Source organism: Acaromyces ingoldii (assembly GCF_003144295.1).
Source record: "Acaromyces ingoldii strain MCA 4198 unplaced genomic scaffold FA10scaffold_5, whole genome shotgun sequence".
Lineage (NCBI taxonomy): Eukaryota > Fungi > Basidiomycota > Exobasidiomycetes > Exobasidiales > Cryptobasidiaceae > Acaromyces > Acaromyces ingoldii.
Window position 1 is genome coordinate 1,433,028 of NW_020290251.1, and position 23,933 is coordinate 1,456,960.

Consider the following 23,933-nt stretch of genomic DNA (forward strand, 5'->3'; position numbering starts at 1 on the left):
CCTCTGCAACAGTTTCAGCGACCCCCGCCGTTCCACCATCAGCAATCGTTACATTCCTCGACCCAGCGATTGCCACATTCACAATCAAATCGACACGTTCCACAAGAGACTCTTGAATTGCACCAGCAAGTGTTGCATCAACACCTCTTATCCCACCAGCAGCGCCAGCCACAGCCAGGGACGAGCTCTGGCACGACGTTATCTGATTCCATGGAGATGCACAGTCACAGGTTGGTGCCAAGCAGTACCACCTCAGTCATAGCGGGCCCTATAACTGCTCCATTGGCCTCTCCTTTCGACACCGATCAATCCAGGGCTGTTGTTACTTTTGCCCAGGATGTTCTACAGCCACATGGGATCTTCCCTCATGCCACCGTTGCCCAACAATCTGCGACGCCTCCCACGTCGATCCTCGGTAGCTCTCTTCAACAGCATGCTGCGTCTCAAGCTGCCTCTAATTCGCATCACTATCATCAACACTTTCATCAGTCGAGTCAGTCGTACCCAGCCTCACCTATGACTCCCTTTGCGCCGATGGCCCCTTTTGACAGGCGGTTGTCTTCCGCGTCGATGCTCCCAACGTCGGCGTCTCCAACTCCATCTTCCAGCTCCTCAAAGTCGTCCACATCCCTTCAGCAACAGCAGCAGCAGCAGTCGTCTTCATCTGGTCATCCAGAAAGCAGTGGGAGTCAAAGCTTGGCGCCCACCGGCTTCAAGACGACCTCGACGTCGCCGTCTGAGAAGGGACACATCCGTAGTGTACCGTTGTCGGTCGCACCAGATCGTTCCTTCTCGACTGAAGGTGATCACATGAAGCTGACAGACATCACTCGTGACAATGCCCTGGCCAAAGAGTTCCTCAAGTCTTTCCGACTTCGCAACGAACGTTCAAATGAAGGGGAGGCGGCGTGCGACTTTTGCCGAAAGAGAAAGATCCGATGCGACCGCGAAAAGCCAAGCTGCTCAACGTGCAAGGAGAGGGGCGTTCAGTGCAAGAAGAGTGATGTGCTTCGAAAGAGGGGTCCGCCGACGAAAGCCGAGCGGGCCAAGCTGGCAGAAGCCGGCTTCAAGTACAACTCGGAGGAGAGAAGAAGCAGAAAGATACGAGATCGGGAGGAGAGCGTCGTATCGTCCTCGTCAACACCAGGAATCAACTCGAATTCAGGTTCGAGTTCACAATCGAAAGCTGCCGACGTCTTTGGGTTCACCGCGACTTCCCCTTCCTCAGCGTCATCATCATCTTCCTTCACTCCATTGACAGGTATAAGGACCAACGAAGGTCGGCCAGGTGGAATAGGGTCAGCGAGTGCCTTGAGTGCTGAGCTTGATCAAACCTCGCACTCTTCTTCGCCCTCGCTTCTGTCATTCGATTCGCATTTTCTCTCGCTGGTTTCCCCGACATCTCTGACTCCGTCTGCATCATCGACGGGCTCGCTCGCATCCTGGGTTGCAACGCCTCATCAAGTCGGTCTGGATAGAAGAGACGAGAACGTGTCGGAACAGAATCTCAATGCCTACTTGAACAATCTCCACCATCAGCAAGTGCGGGAGGAGGATCGAGATGCCCGCAACAACCGCTTTGGGAGCGCTCGCGGAGAAGGACCCCAATGACACCAGGCATTTTCGGCTGAAGCTGGTCACCGATCACAACCTACACCAACCTAAAATTATAAAGAGAAGGAAAGCGAGCGAGTAATACCAAGATTTCTCAATATCTTGTTAGACGGATGAGCATGGCGGCGGCTCGCCACAAGAAGACGTCAAACAAAACTCTGAATGTCGTCCATATGCGAGTCTAAGAGTGTTACCACGGATCTTGCTAGCGTCCTTACGTCGAACTGTAAAGTCTTCATACAGACTCATGTACTTCTACATTGCTGACTTGCAAGCAACATCTAGACGACGTACAGGACAAAGCGATAGGCCACGTCATTGAGTGCACTGAGGCAGTCGATGATGCCATGCAGCTTTGTGGGATCCTGCGCCACCGATGATTGCTAGAGGTGTTTGTCAGCGGTTTGTCAAGGGACGGGAAGGCCAAAGAAGATTGTCTTCACTCACGGCGAGAAGGCAAACTTTGTGGCCAGCTTCGAGATCGAGGATCAACGTTCTCATTGACAAGATCGGAAGGCGTCTTTCTGTCTCATTCCGCGGCGCGATACCTGGAGGTGGTGGATCTGGTATCTCCCCGTCATCATCATCATCGTCGTCGTCGTCATCATCGTCGTCTTCGTCTTCGTCTTTGTCGTGGCCGTGCTTGTGGTCATCATCGTCATCGTCGTGATCGCCGACATCCTTTTCTGACTGAATATCTTCGATGCCATTGGCGTCAACCTTGATAGCTTTCGCTCCGTTGCCCTTGACCTGGTCTTTCAGAAGCGCATTCGAAGAGGAGAAGCTGTGGCGCACACCTGCATCCAGCAGAGGCTTGGCAACATCGTAAGGCGTCCATTCGCATGTTTTCGAATCAAGGATCTCGGCGGGCTGATATTGGGCCTTGTATTTCATCTTTGGGCATCTGACAGAGGAAAGAAGGCCCGAGCCAATCGTCAGTTTTGTCCCATTGTTGAGAGCATAGGTCGAAGTCCCTCACGAATGAATATAAAGTCCGAGATTGTAGTATGTCAAGCCCTGCATTCCCAGCTTTCTTGACAGTTGCCTTACAAGCGCGATCTCGCGCAAGGCGCTCGTTTTCCCAAGCTGTAAGTCTGCGTGTCTTGGTTCGTAGAAGAGGTAGACGCTCGAGAGGCATCGGGGAAGCACATCGAGCACGCCCACGGCGATGAGCTCGTCATCCACTGTTGTTATACCACATCAGAGAAATCGTGGTCGCGACGAGAGAGCGAGATGGAGAGGACTCACACCGATACTCCATGTGGTACAGCCCGTAAGCAATCGGGTCCATGGACTCCAAGACGACTTCTTCCGTCTTCCCGTCTTCTCTGCCATGAGATTTCCTCCCATTGACTGACTCGTCAGTATTGTACGATGGCATCGTGATCCGCACTGGACTCTTGCACAAGAACCTCTCGAAGCCTTGCATAGTCGACACCTTTGCCTCACTCTCCCCATGCACCTGCATCTGGTATCTTCGGAAGAGCTGATATTTTTCCTCTGTCGACGTTGCCAAAGCCAGGGAAGTTGTAAAGCGACGTCTTTTTGGACCTGTTCGAAACGGCTCGAGATTACTCCACCAGCGTTGGTCCTTCTCTCCCCTCTGCGTAGCAGCGCGTCGCTGTGCTCTCTCTTTTGCACCTGCACGGCTCCGGTGTATGTGTCTCTGCTTCTCCTGTGCCCTTTTCGTCTCGGTCGTCTCCGAATCTGATCCCACGGCCCGTGCTTTCTCTATCGCTTCATCTTTTATGTCCCATTGCACGAGGTCCCATTCACGTTCGACGTCCCACGGCCTCGAGTACTTTCCTTTCCCAGGGTGACAATCCTGAAGCGTGTGCGACGAAGACGATGACGACGAGGCCTTTGGTTGTCTCACAAATGCCTTGAGTGCAGCCATGGCGGCTTTGTGCGAACGCGAAGGCTTGAATGTGTCGGCGTGTAATCTTGGAGCACGGGTCAACTTTCTGTCAGTCATCTCGCTAGCGGGCAGGAGCATAGCATCACCAATATATACGTGCGTGAGCCTGATACCAAGCAGAGACTCACCGAAACGCATGCTGCGGACAGCAAGTCCCCTTGTACCCATTGTCAGGTCTGTAAATGTAGTGTCCTGACCGTCTCCAGCCACGGTCGAGGAGCTGCTGGTACGTCTCGGGCGTCATGTCGTTTGCCTGCCTCGCCAACAGGTATCGCCGCGGCACTTGAGCAAAACGCCTTTCCAGGACAATCCTGGACAAATCTACCCAAGAACATTCAGGCGGACTCACCCATATGCCGTAGCTCTTGCTGCTCTTCTTCGAGGAGCGGCGGCCGCTACCGGGAGGTGTGCAATAGCCGCACGTTGAGCTGCTGTACCCTGGGATGAATAAGCCCGAAGAAGGGGAGCTTGTCAGACGTTGTAGGAGTAGAAGACATCGAAGGAGCTCACCTACGGGCGAGACGAGGCTCATGCGATCGTCTGACATCGCTGCTCGTCTAGCAAGTGGTGATGAGGAGGACAATGTGAGCGAGGCCATAGTGGGTGGAGAAACCTTAGCCTGGCTCTGTGATCTCCCGAGTCCCGATCGTTCATCCTCGTCGCAGCTGCCCAGACTCAATCTCATGGCAAGAGATGTGCACAAAAGAGAGATTACGGCGGAAAGGCAAGCAGACATTAAGACAGGGCTATCGTCATTCCCCTGCAGGTTACACAATATATCACCACCTCTACTTGATTCTCAGATCAATTTTGCTCAGCAGGCTCGTTGTGACGATGCCTGCAATGAGCAAGACGGTGCCCACGATGACCTTTCTCCAGTGATCCAAGGCCGAGAGCGTGTAGGTGATCTGCGTGGAAGGGAGGGTGAAATGCGAGGTCAGCGCCATCAGAAGTGAAACAGCAGAGTGCTGTCGGCTCGACTCACCGAGACGAGGCCGCCGTGTCGGTCACTGCATTTGAACTTCGTGAGAACGACGACGGGACTGCCAACCGTGTCAAGGAAGCTCCAGTCGCGCTCCTGGCTTTGCGCATCGATGTTGAACGGCGCCTGGATCTCGATGTCGCTGGCGCCCTCGGGCAGCACGATTCGAGCTGTGGCCTCTTGAATCGCAATATCGGGCAGTGGCGTGACAAAGGGGATCTTGACCTGGTAGCGACTTGCGCCCATGCTCTGCCCCCAGCCGTCAGCAAGGTGGACGCCCCAACCAATGCTGAACGAGTAGTTCCATCCGCCCAGCAGCGGGTAGCGCGGCCGAACATCGAGCATCGATGCGCGGCTGGTGGGCAGGAGGTGAGGAGGCGTACCGATGTCCTTTGGCGATGGCGACGAGGTTCGAAAATGGCTCGTGCTCACGTTGCCCGAATCATCCACAAACCAGGCGTCGTCGGCACCGGGAGGAAGGTGCATGACGAGGTGGGTGAGGACGTGGGAGGTGTCGACCTTCATGAAGTTAGACATTTGGTGCTCGATGCGCGAGAAGTGCCCCTTGAGCATAGCGCCGGCGTTCTTGAGCCACAGCTTGTCCTCGAAGCTGAGCCTGTTGCGCCAGTGCGACACTTGGACCTTTCGCAGAGCCTGTGTGACAGGAGGAGCAGCTTCGTGATCAGCAGAGCTGGTCTTCTCGCAGAAACCTGGCAATCTATTTGTTCTCACCTGGATGACAGAGACGACAGGCGCATCGAGGCCGTAGTGAACTTTTGCCTGTGCCACCTTTACCGGCTTGCTCGGGTTCAGCGCAGAAAGTCTCTCATAAGGACCAAACGTGACGATGGCGCCAGACTTTGTCACCAAGTCTGACGGCAGCGGCGGCGTCGTTTCGTACGACACAATTTTGGGGTGTGGCGCTTTTACTTTGGTCCTAGCCTTGTCCACCGGGTAGACACTCAAAGGCTCAGTGTCGCCTGTCCAGACGAGGTACTGCGACTCCTTCTGGCCTACAGTCCGAGGGAGTGGTTCTGGCGAGGGAAGCAGCGTCGAGGTTATTGTCAGGGTCACGTCGGGGATCTCCGTGATGTCCTCTCTTGCCCGCCTTTGGAAATTCGCGGGTACCTTGACCGAGAAGAGATGAGGTCGCGTTGCTGCTGATACGTTACTGCTGGAGAGGTAAGACTCCAGAAATTCGTCCCAGGCGCCTTCGTCTTGAACGGGCAGGACAGCCCGCTGACTGGGTTTGACGCCGGCGCCAAACTTGGCCGTGCACTCGATGGCACTCAGGATCGAAGCATCCCGTTGGGACAATGCGAAAAAGTAAGTAGTGGGGGGATCTGATTCGGCAGGCTCCGGCGCACCGGCTGGCCGTCGAATCGTGTGGACGTCCATCTGAGTATGCACCGAGCCTCCCAATTCAACCGTCCTGACCAGATTGGCCACCTGCCAGTCGTTTGAAGAGGACGGCCGCGATGATGCTACAGCCCCGAGCGTAAAGACGAGGCTGCCAATCAAGGCGGCGACTGTCGGTACCCTCATCTTTTGCTGAGATTCTCTTGCGAGATGACGAGGGAGTGGGCAGGAAGGCGACATTCTTCTTGCTGTCGCTTCTTTCTGCCTCGGCCGACCGGTTCGCGCTCGAGCCAGCGCGTTTTTTGGACTTTCTTCCTCCCTCCGCCTCCGCCTCCGTCCTCGCCGCCTCCCCAGCCGCCGCATACAATGGCTTCGAGACACTCTATGACGCCGGCCGACTACGGCGACGCCATCATCCATGCGGTCAATGAGTCAGATGGGTATGAGCTAGCCGAGCTCTTCACTATGCCCTTGCTAGGCGCTGCTCCTGGCGCTTTTACCGCGACGGCCGACGTCTTGATCCATCTGCGCGATCCTAAGGTGAGGCTGGGCTCTGACGTCACCACAGCTCCTCTGCCTATGCTGACTGGCCTTACTACAGCCATACAAGATCCAGTTGGCGCTTCGGAAGTGCAAAGGCTACCTCAAAGCGCCGTGGGAGGAGCTGGCAACGAATCACCTTGTCGCTGCCCAGAGACTGTCGCTCATCGACCCAGATCTCCTTGGGCGGAGTCGCTCGAAGCAATCCTTCGGACACAATCTACGGGGCTTCGGCGCAGACGCAATTGTTGACAATGAAGGTCGGACGGTCAAGGAGGTCCTCGAAGAAGCTTGGGAGGGTGTCAATGCCGTCGTCGTGTGAGTATTGGGACAATTTGAACGCACTTGAAGATAGATTCTTATCTACATTACCTCTCGTCGCCAGCGCTCTGCTACGATTCTTCTCATCTCAAAGCCCTGGGCGATGGTGTTTGCCACTGATGACGACGGTACTCTCGTCGTATCGCAGGCTCTCGGTCATTGTTGATCGAGTGACTTCTACCAAAACCGCATCTTCGTCCTCTACCTCTTCGCCTCAGCCCCATCTCGAAGAATGCGCGCGACAGTTGAACAAGGCATTCAGCGTCTGTGTGTCAGACCGAACTACCGAGATGGAGGGCAGCCGCAAGTGGGGAACCTACGAGATCGTAGGCATGGTCTTTCGCGGCTACTTCAAGGTTGGTCCCCTGTCATTGTCGTCTGGTACCTGAGGCTGCTTCTGACACCCTCATCACAGCTCAAGTCCCTTCCTTTGTGCCGCAACATTTTGCGTGCGCTGACAGCGGCAGACTTGCCGCCCTTGGAAGCGTTTCCTCGCGCGCAGCAAGTGACCTTTCACTACTACGTTGGCGTCCTAGCCTTTCTCAACGAAGAATACACCAAGGCCGAAACTGAGCTTTCAGTGGCTTTTGACGCCTGCCATGCATCGCAGCGACGTAATCAGTCGTGAGCAGACCCTCGACGGTGCTTTCCCTCTCGCTAGAAGCATTTACTGACGCAGTTGCGCGCGGAAAGGCTCATTCTCAAATACCTCATCCCCTGCCGCCTCCTGCGGGGCTCGCTACCTTCGTCACGCCTCCTGCGACCTTTTCCCACCCTTTCTGCCCTCTACCTCCCCTTCATCCAGTCATTCCGGCGTGGCGACGTGCGGTCGTACGATGAGGCGCTTTCTGACCCTGTGAAAGAACGCGCGCTAGTCGAAGCAGGTACCTACCTCGCTATTGAGCGTGGCCGCGAAGGGTGCCTGCGTGGCTTGTTCCGGCGCGTTTACCAGGCCACCGATAAGCAGACGCGCATCCCCATCGACACATTCCACCGCGCGCTCCGCTTCGTCGGCGTCGATGTCGAGCGCGAGGAGACAGAGTGGTTCGTCGCTCAGCAGATTGCAAAGGGCTACATGCGCGGCTACATCAGCCACGAGCGTCAGATGACCGTCTTGTCGGCCCAGAATGCCTTTCCGAGCTTGCACACCGTCGCGGGCAGCGTCGTTGGGTAGAGAAAGCTACGTGAAAATTAGCAATGTATTTCTAGAGAAATTACAGCATGTTACACTGAGGGTATATTGGTATGCGTGCCTTCCTGCAGACATATTGATATGCGCCTAGATGGTGTGCCAGCCGGGCTCGCAGAGGTCAGTGAACGCCAACGAGCCGGGCGTCTCCTCCCCTGGCTCTCCCTGCTCGGACCCTTCAGCAGTTGTACCGTCAATGGCGCCCTCAGCAGGGCGGGCAGCGGGCCTGGGCACCATGAGATCGGCTCTGCGCAGGCGTCCAGTGGCCTCGACGTGGTCGCGGACATCTTCGACAATGTCCTTGCCCGCTATGCCGCCCCACCAGGTACGTTGCCAGTCGCCATCAAAGTGTTCCTTCCAGGGTACGTTGTAGTGCACAAAGGCGGCGAAGGTGTCATGAACAATGTTGTGCTTGTGCCATGCGCTCGGCACCTCCTCGTCGCCAAACAGACGATCTCTCCGCGGCTGACCAGAGGCAGCGAGTCTCTGAGCCTCCTCGACTGCGTCAGAGAACGAGGGAGAGAGGAGGCGCATCTCAGGCGCGTCGGCGCCCAACTGGTCCATGAGCTCGCTGCGCCGCCGCTCGTGTTCGTCAACGACCTTTGCCCGCGCTACTTCCCACGCTTGGTGGTCTGCCTCCTCGCCCGACGAAGGAAAGCGGGGCAGCCGAGGTCGCCGCGGCGTGAGGTACGTCGGTCGAAAGAACATCTCGTCGCCAAAGAAAAAGGACAGCGCGGCCATCTTGGATGTGTAGTCGAGCGTCACGTTGTACTCGTTGGACGCAAACAAGGGACCAAAGATGCTCTGGTCCGCGGTAAAGGTCCCCTCGCGCCTCGTGGCCTCATCGGCGGCGGCCCGGTAGAGCCGGAGCATGTCGGGCGCATACCCAACGACAAAGCCGCTATTGAGCCAGCGTGCGCGGTTGAGCTCAAGCCGATCCGGTCGTCGGTCCGTATCAGGGCCGTAGATGTGTTGCGGGATTGGCGAGTCGGGCACCTGGTTGCACCAATCTTCATCGGGCGGATGGCAACCCTTTTCGGCACTGAAGACGATGGGCGCCCCTCCATGCCCGTTGTTTGCCTGTTCCTCGAACGTCTTGATGAGGTACGAGGCAGGACGCTGAACAAGGACGTCGTATGCGTCGACTTCGACGACAATGTCCTGGCATTCTCTTCTGGCCATCATTTTCGCCTTTTTTTCTTCGCTGTCATCCATCTCGCTAGGGTCGCTGCTATTCCGCGACAGCCCAGCGACAGACGTGTGTTTCTCGAGGTAGTCGAGTGTGCCGAAGATTTTGGCGCTGTGATGTGTGCTACCGCCCCAGTTGATGACACTCACATCGTATCCATGCAGGATGGCCGACGCGAGCGTCCTGCAGAATCTTGGCGAGGCTTGTGTGGCGGGCAGCAGCAGGTGCACTTTTCTCTCGCATGTCGATTGCTGCGGTGACGGGCCATTGCCGAAGAAGGAGAAGAGGAAGAGCAATGCAGAGGCTATGAGGAGCGAAGCGAGAGCGAGCGGGAAGAGGGCCTTCCGCCGCGTCTTTCTGTGCGGCGTTTTGCCCGGCGTCCAGCTCTCATTGCCGTCGCCACGGGCATGTCCATTGCCGTTGGACAGGGGGATGTAGTAGCTCGAGCTCTTCATCCCCAGCATAGTGTACCGGGGAGAGGGAGAGTGCACAGATGGGACTGGGGTATCGTGGTGGTGTTATCAGCGTTGAAGGAGTACATATCCTCTTTACGGAGCTTCATCGGGATCAATTATTGTGCAAATGCAGGCAGGGTGTGATACCAAATCATATCGCAGCTGATTGATTATCAGAAACGCAGCTCTAAAACAAAGAGTAGAGTGGGGGATCTGTATCCGAAACGGCGCGATGCCGAATTGCTTTGATTCGGCAGCTCAGAGGATCCCCCCTCAAAGCTTTACGCAAGCAGAATCGGGCATTGTGGCCGGTACACTGGTACACTACTGGTACACTGAAGGAGTGAGCAGGCCAGATCGTGGCGGGAGCAGCAGCAGCGGTGGATATGCGTTGCCGTCGGACCTACATCGAGATTGCGAGGGCCAAGCCTTTCATTTACTTCATCTTAGGCTTCGTCTCTTCTTTTGGCCATGCTGCTCCGAATGTTTTCTGTGCAGAAACATAGTTTCCGCTTTGAAGCAATGCGATTTCCCGAATACAATTGAAGAATGCTACCACATTGCCAAGGGAAGCCATCCACCCTGCCAAGGCACTAAGTAGCAAAATTCCAAGTGAAGGGGACGCACAGCACGGTATCCCGCCGTTCGCCGCTCAGCACTCCCCCCTCTAGCTATCTATCTCTATCGATGAAGGCTCGGCAGGAGTGGCTCTAGGCTAAGTCATTTGAGGAAAATTTTCAAAAAACTGGGTAATGTGAAGCTGTCTAAAGTGCTCGGAAACATTCTGGTACTTTGTCGTTCCTGGTTAGTTACCCGCACTCAGCCAGGCGCGCGCTTTGAGGTGAGCGGAGTTCCTTGGCTTTTTCGGAAATGGCCTCACCACCGGCAAAATCGTTGGCAAGATGGAGGAGGTTTCTTGCGGGATCCTCGGTGGGCGCCAAGGCAATTTTTTGCATTGGGGGACTGCATGTCTTGTGAACATTGATTGCAAATGTGCAAAGCGGTAGTGCAGTTGCTGGATATCCGAGGAATGGAGGCTGGAAGCGCTGACGAAAACTACGGTACACTAATAATACAGAGACGGAGAAGATCAGAGGATTGTCCAAAGGAATGGTTGCTGGGTAATCTAAATCTTGGTTTCATGCTCTTCCGAGAAGGTTGACGACGGTGTTGGCGAGGACGCCGTCGGCCCTCGGCCTTCCGAGGCAGTCGACGAGGCCAGGGCGGTGTACCCTGCCCTGTCCGGTGGGGGCTTGACGGCCGCTGGAGATTCGAGGTAGAGCCATGTGGAATAGGCAAGCAGCGCAATGCCTGCCCAGACCGTGGCAAGCCCCTGCCCGGTGAGCGTGAGTGCCCCACCCGGCAAGAATCCCGAGGTTGAGAGAAGGAATGTGATGGAGATGGCAATGGCGCCCGAAAAGTTCTTCGCAATGTTGCCGGCGTGCTTTGTGACGAGTGCCGTCAGGACACCGCCAAGGCTGTGCAGCGCCACGGCAACCCATGGCCATCCGCTCTGGCCGAAGGCCTCGAGGTGGGTCCCGTTTCGTTCGTGGGCCAATCGAGCGGCGACGGCAAGGACGGCGGGTGGAAGGCTAAAGACACTCAGGTGGACGTTGGCCACCCAGAGATTGGTGGCGCCGTCCGTATAGATGCGCTCAAGCAGCACGCCGGCTAAGCCCGAGAGGACGCAGGCGCAGAGCATGGCAAGGGACCCGACCAAGGCGTCCCCCGTCGATACGCCTGCTTCTCCTGTCGACGGCTTGATGTCAATCGTGTTTGCAACAGCCTTGCTTCGTGACCCGGCCTGGATCATGACGATGGAGAAAACGAGCACCGTCATGCTCACGCACTGGCCTCGACTGAAACGCTTCTTGAGAATCGTATATGAAAAGAACGCAGTCGAGATGATGCGGAGCTGCCAGAGTGCCTGTCGCGACTTGAGTCAGCGGATGCTCGGCTCACGCGAGAGAGAGCAGTAATGCCTTACCTGGAACACGGTCGGGGTAAGATGAGAAGCTGCGAACATGTACAGGTTGTTCTGAACAACGTAGAGTGCCGCGGGCAGAAATAGTGCGAACCCTTTTGTCGAGAGCAAGCTCTGCCACAATGATGCGTCGGTCCACGTTCGCTTGCGCTTCGTCGACTCGTAGCAGACGATGAGTAGCGAGACAATCATCTTGACAACCTCGCCTAGACACACAGCCACTGCGACAGGGTAGGCGACGCGCGTCGTGGATTCATGTAACAACATTGACGAAACGCTCTTTTGCGCCGTCATGGCGAAGAGGGCGCCGACCCCCACGGCCGACACGGACCGCAGCGTCGTTTCCATCCTGGCACACTTTTGGGGGCCGTGGCAGCGTGAGAAATCTTCCTCGCCGCCCAAAGGACTAGCAGCGGCGCGATTCGCCTGAGGAAAGGGTGGGCAGAGGGTAACGCTCGTTGGTGGATCACCTTAGAATGGTGAAGATGAGAACGGGGTCGAAACGACGCATCGGTTTAAAGACCCCGATGGCCCACAGACTCTCTTTTATCTTTAAAGAAGGGGGGAAATCATTGCACAGTATATGCCAAGAATGCATATCCGTCGTCGCGCATCCGTACGTACGCAGGGTGAGGCTAGGAGCTGATAAATAAATTCATATTGTTTTTATCCTAATGGTAGGCCGGCCGGCAGACGCTATAGGCTTGGAATTTTCCGCGTTGAGCGATGATACGAAACTCGAGTACTGAGGACTTCAGGTACTGTACCTGTCTGTCTATCAAAAGTGAAGGTTGTCCCTTTCCAAGCCCCCAGGGTCGATCCTCTCTTCGCTCATCCGCCGATGTCCTCATTGGTGCTAGACTACAACAAAAGGTGGGACGGGACTTTCTTGACGCTCGATATATAGCAAGCTGTGCACAGCCATAGTGTTTGTAGTAGTGCCGCGCTCGCTCTTGCTTGATCGGAGGATGAACAAGTGGCCGAATTAAGGCACCTCCCGGCACTTGCAGGATGGGGCCACTACTCACGCGACCCGCGCCGCCGCGCCGATGGAGAAAGTTAGCTGGTAAAATGACAGTTAGCTGGTAAAATGACAGATAGTGCCGCGCTCGTCTGTCGCTCGGAGATCGCGAATAGTTCGGAGAACTTGGGTACCAGACGAAAAATAAGACACGGAGTTTGGCGGGGGTGTCTAATCTCTTCACGTTTTGTCTTGTGTGGCTGCCAATTAATGATTATTTTTCGGCTGACGAAGCCGGGTTCAAGAATACGAACCCGCCTCCACCTGGCATTCAGCTGACGTGACTCACGGTACCGGCTCACGGAGCTTAGCTAGCTTCGCTCATCTGCTCACCTGGCCACAAAAGAAAAACCCGCCTCCGCGCACGATACACGGAGATAGCTTTTTGTCCGATCTCATCATCGCTCCGACGGCTCAGCATTGCGCCTTGCTCACCATCGCTCTCAACAGGAGGGAGACAGATATATAAAGAAGGGGTAGGGTAGATCGCTTCGCAATGGCTTTGCTCCCCACATCGCTCGAACCGCTCCTGGCGCGCGTAAGCCCCTCATCAGCCGAGCTTCCTCCACTGCGCCCGACCAAGATCTGGGACACGACCCTCACAGACGACATTGACGCGACGCACCCACAGTGCCTCCGCGCCGCACTGCACCTGCTCAACGACGACATTGACCGCGCACACACCCTAGCTCAGGACGACGAGGGCGATATGACGAGCAACGTATGCCACGCCGTGCTGCACCGCCGCGAGGGTGATTACTGGAACAGCAAGTGGTCAGTTTTGCGCTATCCTCGCGCTTTCATTAGACCCGAGGATGCTGACTCGGAGAGGGACCGGATGCGCAGGTGGTACAGACAGATCAAGCACCCCCTCATTGAGCAGAGCTACGGCTCCACCGCCGATGCCCAGGCTTTCGTTGACGCTGTCGAGTCGGCCGTTGCAAAGCGGAGCTCAACCACGGCCTGTGGAGCGCAGAATCTCGACCGGCTAAAGAGGAAGCAGGCTGATGAGCTCAACAACCTCGTCCGCTTTGCCTTGGACCAGCGGTGATGACGCACTCAACCTCTCACGCCAGGCTCCCATTAATGACACACGCTGTATACTAGAATTACAATTCCTTCAATACCACATCCCAGCTTCAGAACAAGTAGAGGTCAATGTGTGACAACGAGGGAGTGACGGAATCTTCGTTTGCATGCGCTGGCATAGGTTGCCGTTGTGTCCTCCTCGTCGCTGGCGATCGCGACATAGTCGGACATGTTGAAGTCGCTCTCGTTGCTTGTCGATCCGTTCAGCAACATTGCGTTTGGCAAAGCGTAACCTCTGTCCGCCGACTTAGGTAAAGTGATGCTGGTTCGTGTGTTCTCGAAGAGACGCATATCCTCCCCAACCACTTGCGCGTTGACGTTGACAGCCGCTTCACTCGACGTCGATGGCGAAGAAGACGTCGACGACGACAACGGCGGCGACGACAGTGGACTGTCAGTGAGGCTGACGCCTGGCGTGGCTTGGCTTTCGGTATCGCCAAAATTGTCCACATCTTCTTCCAGTTTCAAATGTACCTCCTCTTCGCAAAGCTTCTCCGAGTCTCTCGCGCCCGCCTCTGCCTCGTCGGTGCCTGTAAGCGCTGACCGAGTACCCTGTAATTCACCGCCAACAATCTTGTCTTCTTGGAGGCCAACGACGCTCTTGTCTGCAGTCTCTGCCCTCTTCTCGCCCAATTGCCGTGGGTCGTCTTCTTCTGTGTCGGAGGCCTGCTCCTTTTTAGCTGCGAGGATGCCCTCTCCCACGTATTCGTCCTCGGAGTCGAGCTCCTCTTCTGATGACACCGTCCCGCCTTCGCCGCCCGCCAGATCCGTCAATGCTCTCGCTGCCTCCTGGTCGGCCGCCGCAGCCGCAATAGCACTCCTAGATCGTACTGCAGCCCTGCGCTTGGGCGGCTGTCCATCGTCCTCTCCGTTCGACACCTGCCACCATTTGCCGACGCCTTTCGACCGTCGGCGCTGCTGCGGCGTGGTCTTTCTTTCTTCGGTCTCACTTGCACCGATCGTCGTCTCGGCGCAATTTCCTTCCTCGGCCACTTCATCATCGCCGCTACAGATTCTCCTTCTCTTCAGAGATTGACGCGACCTCGTCGATTCCTTTTCCTCTTCTCCTGCCACCTTTCCCAGGGTCTTGACCGTATTCGAATCGCTTGAAGACGTCGAGGCTCGCATCCTCGACCTTGTCTGCCTTCTCGTCTCCCCCTCCAGCCTCGGCTCAGTGTCTTCCTCTGGATCCCAGCACATGCTCTCCTGGATCGCATCGTCAACGACGGCCAAGATGCCCAGCTTGGACCTCCGAAGGCCTGCCAGCTCCTTGAGAAGCGTGCGGCTCTTCGCGTGCCTCTTCTGGGAAGAGGTGTTTGCGGTCCTCTTTGGCTTATTCGGCTGTGGCACGTCAGCAACCAGGGCGTCCAAGTTCGACTTGCCCGTCGTCGATGTCGAGGCCACTACTGTCGGCATCTCGCTTGGCGCCGTGGTAGATGAGCCAGGGATGGGCTCAGCAATCGCGGCTATGCGCGACTCGTCATCTTTTGCGGCCACGCTCCTCGCCAGTGTGGAATTCTCTATGGCCTCTACGGCCACTTTCCCTGCCTGGGTCGATTGTGGTGCAATCAGCTCAGCAGTGTCCAGCTGTCCTTTGCAGAATAGCGTGGCCGGTCCACTAGGGCACTGCGAGGACATTGCCGATTGTTCGCCATTCACCTCCTCGCCCTCGCCAATCTTGAAATTGGTACGCTTCGACTGCTTGCTCGACTGGCAGCTGTTCACGGCTGGGTCGTTCACGACACCCTTGCCCTCAGTCTTCTTTTGGCGGTGGTGCTCCGGCACGTCATTACGGCCAGTCCCTTGCACATCTTTCATGGAGAGGTTTTTTTCCTCGTTGAAGTAGCCCTGCCTTCTTGCCTCCTGTGCCATCAATACGATCCACTCGCGTCGGGGAAAGCCATCGTAGAAGGCGTCGCACATCGCCTTTGGCCACTGCTTCTCCATATGAGGCGGCCCTACTAGCCGATAGGTGCTGCCGGACCGAGTGTGAATGAGACTGGACGACGAGACAGACCAAATCAGTGACGTGTGCCAGGGCTGGCCATCGGCGCTATCCTTTGTGCCCTCGACATAAATCCAGTGGGTAAGGGCCGAGTCGAGGCTGGGTCCCTTGGAACAGGGCGTGAGCACGGGTCGCCATCGATATATGTCGATAGGCTCCTTCATGAGCCTGACTGTCTTCGACGTCTTCGGTCTTGCTGCCTCCTTGGGCACATCCACCAGCGGCACTTCTTTGGCCTTTGCGAGCTCAAACGGAGAAGCAAGCGAGGAGAGGCGACCGGCATGAGATGGGAGTGTCCTCTTGTCGGGCGTCGAAATTGCAGAGTCCAAGCTCATGCCTTGCCATGAAGAAGAAGGAGGGCGCTCGACAGTGACGAGTCGACCCTCTTCGTCGAGTCGGTAATGCGAGGCCGAGGTCAAGGACGACACCGGTGTTAAGGCCGACGATGACTCAGTAGAAGGCGAGACAGACGAAGAGCCCGTTGTTGCGCTAATGTGGCGGACCATCTTTCTTCTCCGACCGCTGCTCCCTCTCTCCGATCCCCTATCCATGCTGTGCCAGGCCAGTTGGACGAAAATATTGGAGGACCGCGGTGATCGAGGACGTGCGCGACCAAAAGAAGCAGACGGACGAACCAGTCACTTTTCAGCCACAAATTTAGTTCGGGCTTTTACGCGTGCTGGGACGCGTCGTTCGCGCTCCACCCAGAGCTGTAGCGTGCGCAATGGACGGAGGGAGCATCACATCCAGATCGTGCATATGCAGGAAGCCCCGCTCAAGACGTGCAGCCGTACAGACGCTTGATTACATACGGTGGTAGCGATAGATAGGTACTACCAGCACGCTCTATCTTGGGCTGCCTGTCGGGGACCAGTACTGCTGTGCCATTTCTGAGCAGGGGGCCTTTGGCGAGCACCGGAGATAACTTGCTCTCCAAGTCACCCATCCCAGGAATCCTTGCAACAACGTTCATATAGCGGACAGACTAGATGTTCTAGCCAACGAAGGCCGATGTAGTGGTAAGACAAGATAGGAAGGCAAATTCACAAGCAACGCTGCCGGAGAACTGTGTCAGATTGAGAGCTTGCGTCTGGTCAACGTCGATAAGCTAGCCTCGACCTGCCTTCAACCTCCCACCTTGATTCGTTCTCCTATTCCACTCCCTCTTTTTTCTTCCCTCCCTGTCCAAGACCTCGTCGAACGACGCATTCTCACCACTATCGTCTTCGACCAGTATCAACTTCCTCCTTTTCCCTCTACGCAAAATCTCTAGATGCTCCCAGCACCGTCGCTGTGATCGTGACCCACGATGGCTTACACAGCAAGCGAGGCCCACGCTCCTTCCGCTCCTTCGACACCCTTTCTGCCTGATGGCGTTCCTCCGTCACATGACTTTACCACAAAATTCATCTCTTCGCCGACGCACCCCCCTTCGTCCACGCTCCAGCCGTGGTCGTCTTCGCATGATTGCCTTATGCAAGATGCGCAAGAGCCTACACTCGAGGCTAGTCTCTCCTCTTTCCAATATCAGAGGAGATCCAGCTTACATGTTCCTATACACTCAATTCTTCAGAATGCCATCTTACCTGATCAAGGGAGGAGCGACGATCGAGTTCGTCCGCCAAATCCAGATAACGCCGATGCTTCCCGACCCTCGAGTCCAAAGACGCCCAGAAAGACTTCAAGGGCTCCCCAAGGCACCTCTTCGAGCTCCCACTCCGACACTCCCAAAGCAAAGACGGTCGGCAGACGCAATTGTGCTCCTGCGATGGTCGTCAGCATCGACTCCCCCTCGTCTCCGAGCAAGCGCCGTCGGTCGCTCTTCCGATCTTCATCTTCGTCCTCGCCCACTCGGTTGCCTGCCTGCGGAGACGACTGTCTAAAATTAGCCGTGAGCCCCAGTGCAGGTTCCGCACTCCTTGGGAGCCATCAGAAGCCGGCCAGACGTCGCACGAGAACCGAGTCTGGATCGAACGTGGGACGCCAAAGCATGAGCAGCCCCCAGTTGGGTGAGGCCATGGACGCTCTCAAAGTCACCTCGGATCTCTCGCCGCCGCTGATCGATGCGGCCTGCAACCTTTGGACCGCTAGACTACCGACTGAATTGCCATCACCACATCAGGGGCAAGGAGCGAGTCCAACAATGACTGCAGTATCGCACTGGCCCGTCTCCACTGTAGGCCAACGCTACGACGTTATTTTGGCGCAGCCATGCTCTCCAAAGCCCAAGAGCAAGATTCGAGACTGGCGGCAGCCATTGTATGCCCATCAGCAAATCACCGTGCCCGCCCCTACCGCGGTGGTGGGACTGTCGCAGAATGTACGCTCTCCGATGGCCAAAGCCTCGTTCGTGTCTTCGCCTCCAGTGTCGATACAAGGCCTCGATTTGAGCCACCTGCCTCGTCCTGGCCAACAACCTGCATCGCTTGCACCAGCTTTCGACCAGGATGCAACAATCACTAAGAAGAAGGTGCATTCGCAACCGCCTAGAGCGGCCAGGGGAGCGAGCACGGTGGAACGACAGCCACAACAGATGCAACATCAGCCTCTGTTCAAGATGCCGAGCCTTCGACCCCGCAGGAATTCCTCAGCGAGGTATCAACAGCGAGTTACTGAAACCGCTGCCGTGACCCCGAGCCAGGAGCAGGTGCAGGTGTCGACTAAGCACCGCAGACAGGCCAGCACTAATCTGCTCGCTACAACACCTAAAAGAGTCGCCGGTCTGAGGCTATTTGGGCTTGCCCTCAGTCCCGCGAGCACCAGTCCCGATTCCCCCTCTGAAAGAAGTCCAATGAATATAGCTACGCCTCCAATGGCGTTTTCACCGGCTTCGACGCCGAAATCCCTGCCCAGTATTATCGTCACCCCTCCAGCTTCACTGACGCACGTCTTACGGATGGAGCCCAATATTTTCACCAGCGTCGACGAGCCTCAGCACGAGCTTCCAGCAGACGATGGCGACAGTGACGAGATTATGGACGATAGCACCTCATCGCTGTCTTCCACCCCTCACCGTACACTTCCCTCGACTTCGCCGATTGCCAGACCAGGACCCTTCTCTTCCCTTTCGGCGAATCAGCTAGAGTGCACACCACCGCACCCCATGTCTATAGCTTTCAGGAGCGCTCAAGATGCGGCAGGTGTCGCATTTTTCATGGCCGAAGCAGACTCGATTCTGTCGGAGACGCTCCGACTAACGCAGCTCAACCAGTCGTACGACATTGCGCGCCGCCTGCTCCGCTTCGTCGAGGTGCTCATGGATCCTTCGCCGAACTTTGCACTTCGCGTTGGCCTGACACGATCGCGACAAGGTGCCAAGGCGCGACTCCCTTGCGAGATTCCAAGCCTCAGCTTTCAGACGACAGTCGGACATGGTGGCGCGCAGGTGCTGGTGTCGCCTGGCTGGGCAAGACAACAGCTCCTCTCGATGCTCCATCTCGTCATGGACCACATCGTCACGGGTATTGCTGCTCTTCTGGGCGAGTGAGTCATCCTCTCTCCCTTGCTCACCTGGGACGTGCTATGTGCTGATGCTGTCGTGACAGTGACCGTGCGCCGTATGAGGCACCGTCATCCCTCGCCCGTCTGTGCCAGGTGTTTCGACGAGATTTGCGAATGCCCCTTGCGGCTCATTCGCGCAGCCTCAGCCAACTTCACGTCGACATGCTCCGAGGTCAAAGCCTCTTCGTCCATGCCGTCTCATCAGCACCGATCGATCACTTTGCATACCTCGAGACCCTGCGTGACATTGATCCTTCGGCCATCTTCGTCCAACACCTCGAGGAAAATCTGACAAATGCGCTCGAGCGAGGAGATACGGTGCGGTCCAGGGCGAACCATCTCGTGGTGCCGCCTCCTCGTCGCGGAAGCCGCAAGAAGTGGGCCGCCCTCAATGCCGAGCTTGGTGCGCTGAGGGCACAGAGGGACTTGGACATGAAACTCGCTTCGAGTGGACAGATCAGCGAACAGGAGCTCCGAAGCCGGGAGCGGAGAAGAGCGGCTCTGGGCTGTCCAAAGGATGTCTTTGCGGTGCTCAACTATGTTCGCTTCGTAGGAGAGGTAGGTCTTCTCCTGCGTACGTGGTCTCGGTCATTGTTGCTGAAACTCATCCTCGCATGTTCACGACAGCTCTATATCGTCGAGATTGTCCCTGTCGAGACTGTCCGAGCTTGGCTCATGCGGCTACTCTTTGATACTGTGTTTCCAGGCGTGCCTTCGCTTTACGAGCTCGAAGCTGGCTGCGCACTTCTTATCACCGTCGGCGAAGCTCTCGAGCGAGAGGCGCATCTCGATCTCTTCCCTCAAATCGTCGCCTGGAGGAGTGCGAAAGATGCGAAGAAGCAGCCGAGCAGGGTACGGCAGGCGAGTGCACCGGTCAGCAGCAGCAAAGAGAGGAGTGATCAAGCGCCCAAGGATCACTGGATACGCATGTCGCCACAGCAGGTACGCCAAGAGGGAAGCCCTTTTCAACGCTGCCGTCGCCGACAGGCGAACATCGACTTGTTCGATTCAGGAGACAATGAGAGGGGGACGATGTCGAGCATATCTTGTTATGATGACGTGAGGCAGAGGCGTCATAGACGTGATTCGGCAGGCTCCAATCACTCTTCGTCCAGCCATTCTGCCACGGCCTCGTCTTCTTCATCGACATCTTCCACGAAGACTACCTCTCCCGTTGTCATCGCCACGGGTCTCATTGAGCCGGCTGAGGAGATGAAGCACTCCCGATGCCATCGACGAGCCAAGATCGGTGACGAAGAGGGCAGAGAAGAGCAGCCGCGACAGCAAATCGCTCACGTAAAGATCGCCAAAGAAACGCTGGACGCGACGATGCGTCGACTCATGGAAATTGTCGAAATCGAAGAGATCGACGAGGACGCAAGGGACTGGTGCAGGGAAGTCGTCGCGATGCGTGCCAGAGGCTGGAAGACTGCCAACATTCCGGCAGACGGAAAGAGATCCTCTGAAGCAGAGGCCGACAAGGAAGAAAAGCCTACAGCGAATTCGACGACGACAGCTGCTGCCAAAAGCACCATACCTCAACCCGACTTGAGGGCGAAGATGATGTCATATGCTCCTGGAGATCAAAGGACCTACCATCAGAAGATCATGCTGCAACAGCAGCAACAACATGACCGACTTGCCGTTCTTGCCGCTCAACGTCGTCCCTGATAATTCAAAGCCCCAAAGCTCGCCACTTCTACCCTTTATTTTGGCCGATGACGACGACAATGCGACAAAAGGGTCTTGCTGTAACATCACTCACCTCTACTATTTCTCTTCTTTACTGACACATCCCTGCTAGCACAGAGACACTCCGCAAAGTACCATTCTTCCACACACACACTCCGCATCCAATCAGCAACAGCATCGTGTAACCTATTCATCCATCCATCAACCGCACACCTCGCACGCATCTCTACAAACAAAGCAGTTGGCATTCTAGCCCAATACAATTACAGTCCATTTCATGTGTTTGAGAGTGTCTTGCTAGCTAGGCCAGCTGGAATTCATCGGCACCGTGGGCGCCGAGCACACCTGCCTTCTTGCTCAGCTTGCCCAGCTGTCGGACCTTTGCGTACATTCTTGATTCCGAGTCCTTGTTTCGCTCAAACGTCAAGCCGTACCCACCCTCTTCGCGGGTCGATGCATCGCCGGACGCGAGCTTGGACCGCTTGCTGAGTACCTGATCCAGGATGTCTCCGTCTTCCTCATCGTCGTCCTCCTCTTCTCCAACCTCCGCTGTAGACTTCGCCTTCCTCTTCCTTCCCTCATCTTTCGACGTCTTCGTCTTCGCCGTCGCAGCTGACGACGGGCCCTTCATTTCGCCTGGCCGGTCTCTCAAACCGAAGCTCTTTGCCAAGTGGCCCAGCTGCAGCTTCCGGAGCCCAAAGACGTCCCTCTCGGCCGGCGGATGCGTCGCGTAGGCCCTCAGGTGGTTCTTGTAGGCCTTTGTCGCGAGCTCCTTGTGCTTCAGCGCCCAGCCCTCGAGCGCGAGCTGGACGGCCGTGGCGCGAAACTGTGCGACGCTGAGCTCCTGGCTCGCAAAGCCCTTCCTGAGCAGCACCGCCGGGTCCACGGGCCGAATCGTGATGTCGGCCGCGGAGCCGGACGCATATCGCGCCACCGCTCCCTCTTCAGACGGTAGGAGAAAGAGCCAGGACTGGCCGGCCTTGCCCGCGCGCGCAGTGCGGCCGATCCGGTGCACGTATTCGTCAGCCCCGCGCTCCGTGGGCGGGTCGAGCTGGATGACGTGCGAGACGCTCAGGTCGAGGCCGCGCGAGGCGACGCTGGTGCAGAAGAGCACGGCGGCCTTCTTGCCTGCATCATTCGCGGAGCGTGAGAAGCGCTTGAGTGCCATCGAACGGTCCGATTGCGCCATGGAGCCGTGCAGTCTAAAGAGTGAGACAGAGGGAAGCAGGTCGGAGTCAAGCTCAACGGCCTTTTCCTTTTCTCCCTCGTCCTCGTCCTCGGCCTCGTCTCCCTCGGCAGTGCTTGCTCCTTCAGTCATGCGAGCACCAGCGAGGGCACGAAAGTGAAAGTCGACCGAGTCGGTACAGCTGGCGAAGACCATGATCTTGGGAAATGTCGCAGTGCTCCCCGATGCAGAGGAGATAATCTGACGAAGAAGAGCGACGAGGAGAATGAGTCGCTGCTTGGTGGGGACAATGACGTATCGCTGGTCCAGCTGCGAGGGTGCCGCCATTGGTTGAGTCGCCTCCTTTCCTTGGCTGCTGTCTGCGGCCTTTCTAATCTCCTCGTCTTCCTTTGCGTCGCCTCGAATCACCCTTGGCCGCACGAGACTCTTGCCTGCGAGTACCTGCACACCTTCGTCGAGCGTCGCACTGCACAGCACAGTCCTCCTCCCGTAACGCCACCACCTGATGCCAAAGGAGTCCTCGATGTTGTCCTCATCGTTGAGGTCGAGCGTGCTTGCCTGCGTACCCAGCTCCTCGCGCATGCGGTTGCGCTGCACCTCGACGGCCGACCTTCGCCGAGCATCGAGGGCCTTGAGAATGTCGGTGAGCGTCTCCTCGAAGCCCATCTGGAGCAGTCGGTCGGCCTCGTCGAGCACAAGCCACTGAAGCCGGCCCACGTCGAAGGTAGCCGTGTTGCGAAGATGGTCTAGCAGCCGTCCAGGCGTGGCAACGATCAGAGGCAGGCCCTTTCTCAGGCGAGACTTTTCGTGGTTCTTTGTTGAGCCACCGGACAGGAGACCGGGCACGATCCATCTTGTCCTTCGCACCGTGTTTGCCTCGTCCTCCCGCCCGTCTGCCTCTTCGTTCTCGTCGTCGTCGTCACCACCAGCCGGTCGAAGCCGAAGATGGAGGTTGCAGAGCGACTCGGCCACCTCGTAGATCTGCCGCGCCAGCTCCCGTGTTGGGGCCAGGATGATGGCCAGTGTCCCCACCGAGCCGCGATCAATCCAGCTTGCCGAGCACAGCGGGAGTAAGGACTGGATAATGGGAAGCAGATAGGCCAGCGTTTTGCCGGAGCCCGTCTGTGCATGCAGCAGCGCATCCCGATGCGCCGCCGTCGGTAATTTTGACGTGGACGTGGACGAGGACGAAGGGTCGAGGGAGGACTGGCTGAGCAAGAACGGGAGACTGTTTCGCTGGATGCTCGTTGGCTTATCCCCAATTGTCATCCTTGGAGAGGCCAAGTGAGAGACAAGAAGCTCGTCAAGGCCACACGCCGAGAAGCTGGCGCCTGGTGCAGGCGCGTTCGAGGGAATCTTGGACACCCGTGCTTCGTCTTCTTCGATCGCTGCAGCCTCCTTTCCTTTGTTGTTTCGCGTCGAAGAGTCGATGCCCGTGAAGAGGGAGGAAATGAAACCGTTGCGCGGCGTGGGGGCCGGTCCACTGTTGCTGCCTTCCGGCCTGGGCCTCGACGTCGGCCTAGTCTGCCGCCCGCCAGGTGGAGCTGGTGCAGATGTTGACCCATTTTTTGCCACCGGGCTCGCTGTAGTCTGGTCGCTAGACTGGGTGACGATCGGCGTTGAAGACGAAGCCGAGCTTGGTGTCTGCAACTGCTGCTGCTGTTGATGCTGCTGTTGCGTGGACTTTTGAGCAGCTGATGAACCTGCCCACCTCCTCTGCCTCTGCTGCTGCTGTCTCTCCTTGGCATTGAGCCTCTTCTTTGCTGTCGGGCCTGACGTCGCGCCCGACGGCGCCGCAAAGTTGAGCATCAGCCCATCATCATCCATCTTTGCCTCACTTTTCTCTCTCCCGTTAGAGAGGATGTTGTGCGCTGCTTGGGCTGCCTAG

The 23,933-nt window shown here is 56.9% G+C and overlaps 10 protein-coding genes across 10 annotated transcripts; 4 read left to right on the top strand and 6 right to left on the bottom strand.

Annotated features, from left to right (window-relative positions):
* Window positions 1-1,861: 1,861 nt before the first annotated feature.
* On the bottom strand, window positions 1,862-4,110 carry FA10DRAFT_268769 (hypothetical protein). The gene is made up of 7 exons (XM_025522466.1): window positions 4,043-4,110; window positions 3,882-3,970; window positions 3,661-3,785; window positions 2,863-3,557; window positions 2,594-2,798; window positions 2,062-2,518; window positions 1,862-1,997 (listed from the first exon to the last, which is right to left on the bottom strand). Exons 1-7 carry the CDS (start codon window positions 4,077-4,079, stop codon window positions 1,896-1,898), a joined length of 1,710 nt encoding a protein of 569 aa, XP_025375786.1. The 5' UTR covers window positions 4,080-4,110; the 3' UTR covers window positions 1,862-1,895.
* Window positions 4,111-4,227: 117 nt separating this feature from the next.
* On the bottom strand, window positions 4,228-6,092 carry FA10DRAFT_244185 (Ribophorin I). Its single transcript, XM_025519334.1, has 3 exons — window positions 5,247-6,092; window positions 4,518-5,168; window positions 4,228-4,440 (listed from the first exon to the last, which is right to left on the bottom strand). The coding sequence occupies exons 1-3, from the start codon at window positions 6,057-6,059 to the stop codon at window positions 4,321-4,323; spliced, it is 1,584 nt and encodes a 527-aa protein (XP_025375787.1). The 5' UTR covers window positions 6,060-6,092; the 3' UTR covers window positions 4,228-4,320.
* A 111-nt stretch (window positions 6,093-6,203) lies between these two features.
* Window positions 6,204-7,890, top strand: FA10DRAFT_244189 (hypothetical protein; the record flags this gene model as incomplete). Its single annotated transcript, XM_025519335.1, has 5 exons — window positions 6,204-6,413; window positions 6,475-6,731; window positions 6,799-7,090; window positions 7,150-7,358; window positions 7,428-7,890. Coding segments are annotated over exons 1-5 (1,395 nt in total), but the record flags the coding sequence as incomplete, so codon positions are not given.
* A 50-nt stretch (window positions 7,891-7,940) lies between these two features.
* Window positions 7,941-9,632, bottom strand: FA10DRAFT_268772 (hypothetical protein). The gene has a single exon (XM_025522467.1). It carries the CDS (start codon window positions 9,574-9,576, stop codon window positions 8,014-8,016), a length of 1,563 nt encoding a protein of 520 aa, XP_025375789.1. The 5' UTR covers window positions 9,577-9,632; the 3' UTR covers window positions 7,941-8,013.
* Window positions 9,633-10,520: 888 nt separating this feature from the next.
* On the bottom strand, window positions 10,521-12,060 carry FA10DRAFT_281078 (hypothetical protein). Its single transcript, XM_025523663.1, has 2 exons — window positions 11,555-12,060; window positions 10,521-11,494 (listed from the first exon to the last, which is right to left on the bottom strand). Exons 1-2 carry the CDS (start codon window positions 11,897-11,899, stop codon window positions 10,694-10,696), a joined length of 1,146 nt encoding a protein of 381 aa, XP_025375790.1. The 5' UTR covers window positions 11,900-12,060; the 3' UTR covers window positions 10,521-10,693.
* A 489-nt stretch (window positions 12,061-12,549) lies between these two features.
* FA10DRAFT_167245 (hypothetical protein) lies at window positions 12,550-12,959 on the top strand. Its single transcript, XM_025518195.1, has one exon. It carries the CDS (start codon window positions 12,642-12,644, stop codon window positions 12,849-12,851), a length of 210 nt encoding a protein of 69 aa, XP_025375791.1. The 5' UTR covers window positions 12,550-12,641; the 3' UTR covers window positions 12,852-12,959.
* Window positions 12,960-13,068: 109 nt separating this feature from the next.
* Window positions 13,069-13,623, top strand: FA10DRAFT_288129 (hypothetical protein; the record flags this gene model as incomplete). The annotated part of the gene is made up of 2 exons (XM_025524181.1): window positions 13,069-13,346; window positions 13,419-13,623. 2 exons carry the CDS (start codon window positions 13,069-13,071, stop codon window positions 13,621-13,623), a joined length of 483 nt encoding a protein of 160 aa, XP_025375792.1.
* A 44-nt stretch (window positions 13,624-13,667) lies between these two features.
* On the bottom strand, window positions 13,668-16,270 carry FA10DRAFT_268774 (hypothetical protein). The gene has a single exon (XM_025522468.1). The coding sequence runs from the start codon at window positions 16,170-16,172 to the stop codon at window positions 13,728-13,730; it is 2,445 nt and encodes an 814-aa protein (XP_025375793.1). The 5' UTR covers window positions 16,173-16,270; the 3' UTR covers window positions 13,668-13,727.
* A 705-nt stretch (window positions 16,271-16,975) lies between these two features.
* Window positions 16,976-20,838, top strand: FA10DRAFT_288131 (hypothetical protein; the record flags this gene model as incomplete). Its single annotated transcript, XM_025524182.1, has 3 exons — window positions 16,976-19,149; window positions 19,212-19,725; window positions 19,795-20,838. 3 exons carry the CDS (start codon window positions 16,976-16,978, stop codon window positions 20,836-20,838), a joined length of 3,732 nt encoding a protein of 1,243 aa, XP_025375794.1.
* A 273-nt stretch (window positions 20,839-21,111) lies between these two features.
* Window positions 21,112-23,921, bottom strand: FA10DRAFT_268775 (DEAD-domain-containing protein). Its single transcript, XM_025522469.1, has one exon. It carries the CDS (start codon window positions 23,870-23,872, stop codon window positions 21,161-21,163), a length of 2,712 nt encoding a protein of 903 aa, XP_025375795.1. The 5' UTR covers window positions 23,873-23,921; the 3' UTR covers window positions 21,112-21,160.
* Window positions 23,922-23,933: the final 12 nt, after the last annotated feature.

Bases quoted from the DNA above. Each gene is read 5' to 3' on its own strand.
- FA10DRAFT_244185 (XM_025519334.1), bottom strand. From the start codon at position 6,059: ATGAGGGTACCGACAGTCGCCGCCTTGATTGGCAGCCTCGTCTTTACG. The intron at 5,169-5,246 runs GTGAGAACAAAT...CCTGTCACACAG, and splicing joins CTGTCGTCTCTGTCATCCAG to GCTCTGCGAAAGGTCCAAGT. The intron at 4,441-4,517 runs GTGAGTCGAGCC...CCTTCCACGCAG, and splicing joins GACACGGCGGCCTCGTCTCG to ATCACCTACACGCTCTCGGC.
- FA10DRAFT_268769 (XM_025522466.1), bottom strand. From the start codon at position 4,079: ATGTCAGACGATCGCATGAGCCTCGTCTCGCCCGTAG. The intron at 3,971-4,042 runs GTGAGCTCCTTC...TATTCATCCCAG, and splicing joins GAGCCTCGTCTCGCCCGTAG to GGTACAGCAGCTCAACGTGC. The intron at 2,799-2,862 runs GTGAGTCCTCTC...GTATAACAACAG, and splicing joins GTACCACATGGAGTATCGGT to TGGATGACGAGCTCATCGCC.
- FA10DRAFT_281078 (XM_025523663.1), bottom strand. From the start codon at position 11,899: ATGGAAACGACGCTGCGGTCCGTGTCGGCCGTGGGGGTCGGCGCCCTC. The intron at 11,495-11,554 runs GTAAGGCATTAC...AAGTCGCGACAG, and splicing joins TTACCCCGACCGTGTTCCAG to GCACTCTGGCAGCTCCGCAT.
- FA10DRAFT_268772 (XM_025522467.1), bottom strand. From the start codon at position 9,576: ATGCTGGGGATGAAGAGCTCGAGCTACTACATCCCCCTGTCCAACGGC.
- FA10DRAFT_167245 (XM_025518195.1), top strand. From the start codon at position 12,642: ATGACAGATAGTGCCGCGCTCGTCTGTCGCTCGGAGATCGCGAATAGT.
- FA10DRAFT_268774 (XM_025522468.1), bottom strand. From the start codon at position 16,172: ATGGTCCGCCACATTAGCGCAACAACGGGCTCTTCGTCTGTCTCGCCT.
- FA10DRAFT_268775 (XM_025522469.1), bottom strand. From the start codon at position 23,872: ATGGATGATGATGGGCTGATGCTCAACTTTGCGGCGCCGTCGGGCGCG.